This window comes from Lolium perenne, chromosome 3 (genome assembly GCF_019359855.2).
Source record: "Lolium perenne isolate Kyuss_39 chromosome 3, Kyuss_2.0, whole genome shotgun sequence".
NCBI lineage: Eukaryota > Viridiplantae > Streptophyta > Magnoliopsida > Poales > Poaceae > Lolium > Lolium perenne.
The window spans coordinates 211,922,660-211,933,069 of NC_067246.2; the positions used below are offsets into that span (position 1 = coordinate 211,922,660).

At 44.2% G+C, this 10,410-nt stretch overlaps 1 protein-coding gene and 1 long non-coding RNA gene across 3 annotated transcripts; one reads left to right on the forward strand and one right to left on the reverse strand.

Moving 5' to 3' along the window:
* The first annotated feature begins 1,719 nt into the window (after positions 1-1,719).
* On the forward strand, positions 1,720-4,394 carry LOC127343263 (uncharacterized). 2 transcript variants are annotated; one of them, XR_007877116.2, is made up of 4 exons: positions 1,720-3,506; positions 3,594-3,665; positions 3,883-4,006; positions 4,104-4,394. It is a non-coding gene; the product is annotated as an uncharacterized lncRNA (long non-coding RNA). The 2 variants fall into 2 exon arrangements; XR_007877117.2 differs by having other exon boundaries at positions 1,722-3,506; positions 3,883-3,979.
* A 1,525-nt stretch (positions 4,395-5,919) lies between these two features.
* LOC127343259 (putative receptor protein kinase ZmPK1) lies at positions 5,920-8,487 on the reverse strand. The gene has a single exon (XM_051369386.2). It carries the CDS (start codon positions 8,478-8,480, stop codon positions 6,099-6,101), a length of 2,382 nt encoding a protein of 793 aa, XP_051225346.1. The 5' UTR covers positions 8,481-8,487; the 3' UTR covers positions 5,920-6,098.
* Positions 8,488-10,410: the final 1,923 nt, after the last annotated feature.

Consider the following 10,410-nt stretch of genomic DNA (forward strand, 5'->3'; position numbering starts at 1 on the left):
TGTTTCTCCATGGCGCCAAGCGAGGATCTAGAGCAGATATGATGCGGGGGCGACTTGGAAACGCGAGCAATGTATGATGCGTCGTTTTTCTCGTTTCTCAGTTTTAGAAAAAAGAGGGTCGGACCTCTTTTTTCAATACTGCAAAAATACCACAGTTTTGGGAATACTATGGTTTTGAAAACTGCAATATTTGTTAGAGTCAAACACCTCACAGTTTTCCATACTTTAGTATTTCTAAAAACTGCAGTATTCTCATAATACTTCAACAAAAACAGAGGTACCAAACGGAGCCTAATTGTTGATACTTCCATCTACAGAACATGCTCCGTGTTGTTCAGAGTATTTCACTCCTAAGAAAATCTGCTGCTCAGGTAAGTGTCCAGGTTCGACCAAAGACTGTTTTAAACTGGTTGACTTGGAAATCTGGGAGCACAAGATGTGTGTCCATATAGTCTATATATTGTTTGTGATCATCTTCCTTAAAATCGGTATTTCATACATACTCCTAGGCGGTTTCTTTTGTTTGGCACTCTAATTTTACAGCTTCTCTGTTGTGTACTTTCCTGTTACTTCTGCAACAATTATATATATTCTGGAGTGTTGCTCATTGGTGGATTGGGTTAATTTATAGCTAAAAGCTGCAAATTTTGCAGCTATTTTTTTATATTTGTGGCATTTCCTTTTCTTTATAGTCAGCCAGTTAGCACGAATTTCTTTGGGTCATCTTGGTGAAAGTATTACTTTGTTCCCCGATGTTATCTGATGTCATGTTCTCCTAAGTGGTATTCTTTGTTTGTCCTGACCATATATACATATCTGGGTTACAAACTGTGATATGGCTTTGTTTTGTTGCAATAGGAGAAGACTGCATTTAACTCACCGTCTGGTTTATGCATCATGTCTCTCCGTACATTTATCCTTTGCCTCCTTACTGATCCTTTTATTTTCTTTGTTGTACATGAGCATACCATTGTCTCCGCACCGGGGCCATTAGCTTCACTTCCTTGAAGTGCAGATGTGATTGGCATCATCTGTGTTCGCTGTCCCAGGAAGAACTGTTTGTATAGCAAGGAGGGATGTGTTCCTTCCTGACCCAAGGTGGACTACTAATTCTTATCATATGCTTCCTTTTTATATATATTTATTACCTGGTTATTGATTTGTCTCCTGCCCTTCGTGTTGCACATGGTGGGCACAAAATTAGAAGGAAATACACTGGTTATAGCTACCGCTGGCCTACAATTTCTTAATCTGAATATGTGACACACTTGCTTCGCTATAGTCCCGATACATACAGTTTTTGTATCCAGACTCGTGTTATCTACGTCATTTTCCATTGAAGTGCTTTTTGGTTTTGAGTATTCTGTACTAGAAAGCATGGTCCCAGTTTAGTTTAGGTTTCTACTTTTTCGAAGTAATTTAACCCAGTGATTTCAGTACCATCTATTTCTTGCTTTCCTTATCACATAATTACCAATCCATTTATTTCTTTTGGTTCCGAGTGTTTTTTCTCCATTTTGTTTGAGGATGTAACCCCTAGCTAAGTAAAACTATCAGTGACCGGCTAATGTATGGACTACTAAAAAATGAGAATTCTTTGTTGATGCCTCTAATAATTTGGTAGATCTATACATCTCTCACTACTAGTACGATTTTAGAATGTCGCATCCGGAAACCCCACTGCTTACACCTCTCTGTAATCTGTAGTAACTTACAACTATTTTAGTCCCATTATAGCCCATGCTACTGGTTTTGAGTTCTCGAGTGCTACTGCTCTCGGCACATATTATTCTTTGTGAGATAGAGTTATTTTACAAACTAGCCACTTAATTCGCTGACAATTTTACTGTCAAACCAAACTGTTGTGAATGCATGCTTGTCTCATACTCAACTAACTCCGTATTCAAAAAAAAAAAAAAAAATTCAGCTGCAAATGACATGTACTGAAACCAAACAGAAGTTAATAATTATGTTCTCCATTGCTGAGGTCGATTCATAACCTGCTATTTCAGAAACTTTAAGCTTGGATGCTCCTCTTCTGTTTCAGGATTTGTAAACTTATCTAGGTTATAATCACTCATTTCTAGCATGCTGAAAAGGAGAGAAAAGGTGATCAAGATGTTCCCGATCAAATGAAAGTAATTTCAATTTCTCATAGATCATTTCTTTCATCTGTTTTTTCTTACCCTGTACTAGGCTACATTTAAAATGGGTTCATATGAAAATGCTACCGTGGTTTCTACACCTTCCATTCTGATATGTTATTGTGAAAAAAGGCCTTGCCAGTGCTGATTTGTAGATTTGCTTTGCTACGCCGAAGGTGCAGTACCCTCAGGCCTCAAGCTGAGTTTACCCTTCTGGAAAATACGGCAACATGTCATTTTGTTCGATGCCTATTCTTGCTTGCTGGTGGTGATATGACGAGTGTCTTCTTTTTCGTTGGCTGTCAATTTTATCAAATACTCTTATACAATTTTAATTTTTAGTAGTTTTCGACACTCGAAAGTCTGGTGAAAAAAGGCCTTGCTAGTGCTTATTTGTAGGTTTGCTTCGCTACGTCGAAGGTGCAGTTCCCTCAGGCCTCAAGCTGAGTTTACCCTTCTGTCAAATACGGCAACATGTCATTTTGTTCGATGTCTATTCTTGCTTGCTGGTGGTTATATGACGAGTGTCTTCTTTTTCGTTGGCGGTTAATTTTATCAAATACTCTTATACAATTTTATTTTATAGTAGTTTTGGGCACTCGAAAGTCTGGTTGCCTAACCACGTGCTATTCCTTTTGGTGTTTGGCCCTCCCAAGGAGGTTATGTTGCTCATACTGGATTTTCTTTTATAACTTGGTCTATGTAACCTATCTTAGAGTATATAAAGCCTGGGCCATGAGTCCTTCCGTTTAAAAGGGATATAAATAGTTCTAAAAAAAAGGGATGTAAACCATCCAGCCAAACGTCATTCCACAAGGAACAATCACCTAGATTTTATGTGCATGTTATAACTCCTTTGTAAATATTAAACATGGCTAATTAATTGACGCGGTTAGCTGAGTTCCTGTTAGGATGTTGAAGTATCCAAATATGTTCAAGTTTGTTCAAAAAAAAAATCTGGCTGGGTGAGTGCAAGTTTGTTTGGCTTCAGAGTCACAGAGTAATGCAGAATGTGTCCTTGCGTAATTTTCATATGTTATGTGACATCTGCGTTGTTTCCTTACGGGTGGAGCCTCAGCCTCATTTCGTCCAAACCAAGTTATAAAATACTCCAGCAATAATGCCCTTTAGTTGTCACTTACAAAAGATGAAAAGAGCTCAGTTCAACAACCTATTTTTGTAACTGATTCATACTGCTGACTGAACTTAATAAAGCTTACAAATGAATAGAAGGATAGATCACAACAGACGAAAATCTATAAAGTGGCTAAGTTGCAACTTATGTATAAAAGCAAAATTGCTATGTTTTCCTGAATTTTCTTAGTCGGATTTCCGTTGCAGTGAGCAAGAAAAGAACGTCTGGTAAATCTCCTCTCCATTTCGTTTTTTATTTCCATTAATACTTGAGTTGGCATTTCTGATAGTTTTGGTTGCTGCTGCTGTTGGCAGCAACGAGGCGGATCATATTGAGTGGTGTAAGATCGATGATTGTATGAGAAATCCTCTGGCTGGCTTCTGAAGGTACGATGCATCATTCTGATTAGTTTATCTGACAGTGAAGTATGTGTTTGTGTGTGGTTCTTGTGATCTTGCATGATTTGAATGTTCAGTGAGCGTGTGAAGTGAGCACCAGATCATATGATGTTTGATAATAATGGTCTTTTGTTCTTGATATATCAATTGGTAAAGTTGTAGAAATATATACTAATGTAGATGTTTATTGCTTTGTTATTTTCAGAAACTGATGTCATATTCACATGTTAGAACATGGATAGGTACTTCTGGATTGTCCCTAAATCCCGGGCAGAGGCATACCAAAGAATTTCTTCTAATTGGTTATCATTTTTACACTCACCTGCATGGTTCACATTTTCTCCTAAATACATTTTCTTTGAGAAAGATGCATGTCGCATGATGCTATTGAGTTCTGAATTGTGCATGGGTTGTTTTTTCATGCAGGTTAAAATTCAGGTTGAGCTGGTTAAGCCTCCAAAATATGCAGTCGCGGGGGAGAAGCTGACCTTTGCTGGGTACTCGGGATGAGCGTCGGAAGATGATGAGGAAGCAATCCTAGACAAAAAAAAACCATGTTGCACTAGGCAGGTGATTGCCGTGTTACAAACAGAATCTAAGTTTGCTTGCCACTATGAACACCGGAACTCACTCTGTTAGGCTCTTTGACCGTGCAATGGTGCTTCTTTGGAAACTCCATATTAGCAATATCACTGGCATCTTATCTGATTGCTGTAATAGGCCTTTGTTTTTTAGAGTGCCATGTTGTTGCTAGGAAAAATCTGAACATACTCTTTTTTGGTATATAAAGAAAATGCCTGTTGCATGGTCTAAGTTAAGTGACCCTGGTGAATTTTTTTATTTCGTGTACATAACATGCTTGCTGAAATTAAAAAAAATTTCCTCGGGTCAGTGAGAGTCTATACATTTAAAACAGACCAGTTAACAATTCTTTTCCATCATTTTACAAAACAATCATACTAACTATAAATTTGTGCGAATTCTACGGGGTCATGCGCCAAGGCGCACATCTAAATTTAGTGTGAATAATTGGCAACGCCAACTCGGTAGTTTTGGCTTGGGTCGTGGGAACGGCAAAACAATTGGCAACGCCACCTCCGTGTCTGACCCAGTTTCCTAAATAAAGGGTCCCATAGAATAGTTTTGGAATGCCGTCCAAATCTTGTCTCGTCTCGTGGTAGTATCTTACTTGCGTGGTGCATATTTTCCAACAGATTTCACGAATATCCCAACGAAATTTCTATTCGAAGTTGGGGCTTCTGACTTTGTGTCGAAAGTATCTGCTTCTGCAAGTGTCAGGCAATGCTGACTAGCTACCGGTCATGCCAATATGTCACTCGTCTCAGAAATTTGCCTTCGCCCGGCGTCGACTCCGTTCTCCCGTGTGAAACGGAACCAGGCTGCCGAGTGGAAAGAGGCCCAGTGGGCCGTACGCAGCCCAATGCCCAATTTCCTCGCTCCGGCATTCTACTAATAAAAAACGGAAAAACAAATTCCTCACCGCAGCGCTCGCGGCCGCCTTTCCGAAAGCTTCCGAACTCCGTGCCCCCTCCGCGGTTGCCGCTGGCGGCGCCCTCATTAGCCATTCCCCTCCGCCGGATTCAGCTTCGGCCAACGCCGGCACCGCGTATGAGCCCTCGGAGGACTCGATCTATCCTGCTATCATAATGCCATTTATATGGCACAATACCGTCAATTTTCGCAGGTACTGTCGCCCAGTGTATGTAATATTCCAAGTTCCCGTCATTTTTTGTCCAGTTCAATTTATCTCCTGTTTGCTATAATACTACTTGGCAGTTGGCATTGCCATTTCTTGAAGATTCTAGCGTGACTAATAAAGCCAAGGTAACAAACAAGCTCTGCATCACTCAGGACTGCCTGTGCCGACTAATTTGCCGCATGTAATCCACCAGATGGTGCTGGCTTATGAGGCGACTTTCCTTATACATCAATTTGAACCACATATATTCTTTTGCGTTGCGTATCGAGTGGTTTCCTTTTGATGGGGAGACTGGAGACATGAAAACGGTTTTCTAGAACAAAACACATGGCATTGTTGTTATTTTCTTTAGATCAGCAGGTATCCTCATCCCTGGATCCTTTGATAAACTCAAAGAAACCTGATAACTTCCTGCAAAAAAAGATAAAAAAGAAACCTGACAGTAGGCAGACCTATAACATTGCTGTTATCATAACACTTGATGCCGATATGCAAGGAAATACCAGCCCATCATATTGTTCATCGGTTACAATTAGAACACAAAATGTGGCACATATTACAATAGGTTCTAGCGAATGCGCACAGCAGTTTGCTCTTTCATACTTGTGTACTTATGCCTATTGGCACATAATGTCAATACACTTTAGAAACATTGTGCATATCCCAATCTTTGCATCCCTTCATCTTCATGTCAATACTCATTATGAATAGGCAGGATGGCCATCTTCATCATCATATGCCATAAGAGCCTTCAGAATTTCATCCATTGTCGGCCTCTTGCTTCTGTCTCCAAGGCATGAAACAGCTATTCTCACCATTGCAGTAGCCTGCTCTGGATCAAAACACCCCTTCAGTTTGGCGTCCACTAGATCAGTGATACACTCGGTAGCTAGCATATGTTTGGCCTCCTGGATAATGTCTGTAAACTCAACTCGTGTTTGATCAACAATTACGCCACTTGAGACCCTAGTTCCAATCACAATCTCCAGAAGTACAACACCGTAGCTGTAAACATCAACCTTCGCATTGATCGGCATATTCAGCGCCCATTCTGGTGCCATGTAGCCCATTGTGCCTCTCATGTGGGTGAAATTGAAGCTAGCACTGTCTCGCTTTGCAAGCTTGGCTAGTCCAAAGTCTGCTATTTTGGCATCGAAATCTCGAGTTAGGAGTATGTTCTCTGGCTTCACGTCACAATGCACAATCCACTCAAGGCATTCATGATGAAGATAAGCAAGACCCCTTGCTGTGCCCAAGGCAATCTTGTATCTTTGGCTCCAGCCGAGCAAACTTTCAGTACTCTCACCAAAGAGGTACTTGTCCAGTGACTCATTCTCCACATACTCATATACCAATAGCCTATTTTTCCCTTCTGAGCAAAATCCCATCATCCTGACCAAATTTATGTGATTGATCCTTCCAATTAGAGTCACTTCTGCCCAGAATTCCTCTTCCCCCTGTTGAACATTTGCAAGTTTCTTTACTGCCACTATTCTTTTATCCTCAAGTACTCCTCTATAAACAATTCCAGCACCCCCTCGCCCTATCTCTTCTTTGAACTTTCCAGTTGCTTCCCTCAATTCTTTGTATGTAAACCGCCTGAACTGGTTTGCTATCATCTTGTATCCATCCACCATTGACTTGGGCATGTTACTGTTTTTGAAAAAAAGACACCACCCTGTCACAATAACAAGCAACTCCAGAGCTCCTAATATTGCAGCAAATACATAGAAGTATATCCACTTTATGGTGTCCTTCTTTATTCCATACATATTTTCTGATCCTAGCATGATCTCAGAACCATTGGGTCTGCATGTTAGGCTTTCTTGTTTGGAGATTGAGGATGCTGAACTGTTGAAACTCTTTGATACTTTAATGTAGTTATCTCCAAGAAAATATGGGTATTGCTGACCATTGTAGTTTAAGTATTTCATGTAACACCAACCAGCCCCACCCTGGTACGTGAAAGATATACATAAGCTATCGTTCAGGCATATGTCCCAACATTCTTCTAATGACAGGTATTGCTTAGACCTCAGATCAAAGCCAAAGAAGTCTGCATGAGGTTGCTTTACAAATGTGAAGTCCTCAGGTGGTTGCTTGCTACTAATTGTGAATGTCGGTTTGCATCCCTTGTTCCAATCTGTTGGATCAACCATTACATGTTCTGGAGGACATCTACATTTAAGGCCTTTTGAGTAGTCACAAAGACCATTCTTACCGCATAATCCGTGCACATAGCACATCTGTATTACAGCCTGCCCTGTAACCACCCAGCTCCCTGTTGATGCATCCAGGCTGTAAATTCTGAAATTGCCATCCTTATCAATTGTAATCCTCCTCTTGACCCCGAGGCCTGAATCTGAAGCCACTATCTTAAACCCATCACTTGACACAAAATTACCCTCCTCATCAAGAAATGCTACCCTGGTGTTGTTATATCTATTGCGCCCGTCAGCTAGTGGTGTACTGGCATATTGGCTTGGCCAGTAGATGCTTGTAATCTCCGGGCCATCATACAATAGGCGCAAGATATTGTAGCTGTCAAAATAGAGGTAACGGTAACCAGAAACTAACCTTGTGTCTTTCTTCAGGTTCTGCCTAGGGAGCAGGGTGTCTGTTGGTGAGTCAAAGCTCTGCCACACAGTTTTGTTGCCAGAATCAATGATCACAAGGTTGCCCGTGTCGAGGAGGGAAACAATTGTGTTCTTGCCTGAAGATGTCTTGCTTTCCCATACCGTTGAGCCATTTGTATCTGCCAGGACCAGGTTTCCATCCTTGTTCAGCGATATCCTGGAGCCGTAAAGGTTCACCGGGGAACTGTAGCCATTCACCGTGGAGAAGGGATTCGCCGTCCAGACAACCGTTTTCACGGTGGTGTACCAGATGGCGAAAGTGAAAGCATTTGTTCCAACTTGATGGAAGCCACAAGAGAAGGTGGTATCTGGTGAGAGAAGAAAGATTCTATCATGATCTTGTGGTGTCATGGATGAGCCGGTGGTCATAGCCTGCCATGGGGAAGCACAAGAGCAAAACTGGAAGGAGAGTGATGAAAGAAGGCTTAGAAAGAGCACCGCAGACATTTTTCTCCTTTCCGGCAAACTCTGCTTGGCCATGGAAGCTAGAGACTAGAAGGTAGCTTTAGGTTATGCTTCAACGTCTTGCTGCATAATTATATGACGATGTAAATTACCACATAGACCTGCGCATGTACATAGGGGGATTCCACGGTACTATAACTGTTTATTTTTCTATTTTAATTTGTTTTGTGCAGACCAGTTGGTTATTCTTTGTATTTCTCTTGCATGTCAAAACTATACAAAAAAGCTAAAGAAGTCAATACCGCGTGTACATTGAATGCATCCACATTCGCACCATCCAGAATCAGTATTGAACTACTAGTGGAATGTGAGTCAATGCTAAAGTCGTTCACCAAAAAAGATGCTACCCGCCAGAGTAGATGCATCTAATCAATGTAGTAATGACTAAGAACAAGTTTAAGGGCATCTCCAACGGCGACGTAAACGGACGCTGAGCGACCGTTTGTGTCCGCCGTGACCGGAAATGCGTATGGTGCCTGTTCCAGCGGGGCGACGCAAAGTGATCGGGCCGTCCACGGAGACGCAAACCTGGCCCAAATATGCGCCAGATTTGCGTCTCGGCGGACGCTGCGCGGACGCGCAAAGTGTCCGCTCGGTCCTCGCACGGGCCCGCCTGGCAGCGGCACAACTGCTTCGTCTTCCGCGGCATTACTTCTGGGCGGCGCGCTGCAGCCTTTGCAGGGGCCGCGTTAATGGCGTGCCTCGGCTTTCGCGAGCGTGCGCAGCTAGTAGGCGTTGCACTGGCAGACCATTGAAGGCGAGATGGCGTCGGAGCCTCTTAAAGGGACGCTGCCGGCGCCCATTTCCCCGACCAAAACCATTGCCAAATTCCCACAGTATCCACCACACCGACGCCATGGGGAAGAAATGCTGGCCGTTCCGGAAGACGAAGAACGACCAGGAGGCTAGCGGCTCGCGTTCCGGCAAGAAGGCACGGGTCGGCCGGTACGTCCGCGTTGACCTCGCGCGACAGCTATGGGAGGAAAACCGGCCGGTACCATGGCCGGACGCGAACTTGCCGGGAGGGGGCTGGTACCTGAACTCGCGGCGCGTGCCGGTCCCCCCGTGTCGCGCGAGGGCCGAGAGCGGCGGGACGAGGTGCGCCGCCGCCGAGCGATCTTGCCGCCGGATCTGCGGGAGGATCCGGCGTACACGCTAAACTCCTACAACTGGATTTCCTTCGGGACGTGGCAGTTCGACGCGCGGCGCCGCGCTGCCTACCTCGCCGACGTAGACTACTTCGAGCGCGAGATCGCCGCCGAAGAAGAAGAGAACGACCACGAGGACGCGGACGAGGACGACGACGTGACCATGCCGCAGTACGGCCACGACGATGGTGGACAGGCGTGGGATCCAGAGACCCAGCCGCCGGACATTTCAGAGGAGGAGGCCATTGCCATGGCACTGGCCAACAGCGAGCAGGACGAGCTCAACGAGCTCGCTTTGTGGGACGGGCTCGCAATCCAGCTGCACAAGTCAGCGCTCGCGCAGGGGAGGCCGGCGACTCCTCCGGCGACGCCGACGCGTTCCAACGTCCGCGCTCCGCCTGCTGTTCCAGCGTGGGATCCCTGGCCACAGCCTCCTGTCCGTGCGGCGGTACCTCCTCCACCGCCGGCGTACGAGCTTCCATGGCCGACGCTGCAGCTGATTGACCTGGTCAGCAACGACGACCAGTAAACAGCGCGTATTTTACCACGCCTTTCTGGCTTTTTTATTTCCTTTTTATCATGTAAATTATGACGTATGAATGAAAAAAAAAATTATGCGTCGTGCCGCTGGAGCCACCCCGACGCAAACGGACGCCCGGACGGTTTCGACCATTTGGCCTGACGCAAACGGACGCGACGTCCGAAACGCGCCGCTGGAGATGCCCTAATACTCCAACCGTTGGCTATAAGCTAAATGCTATATC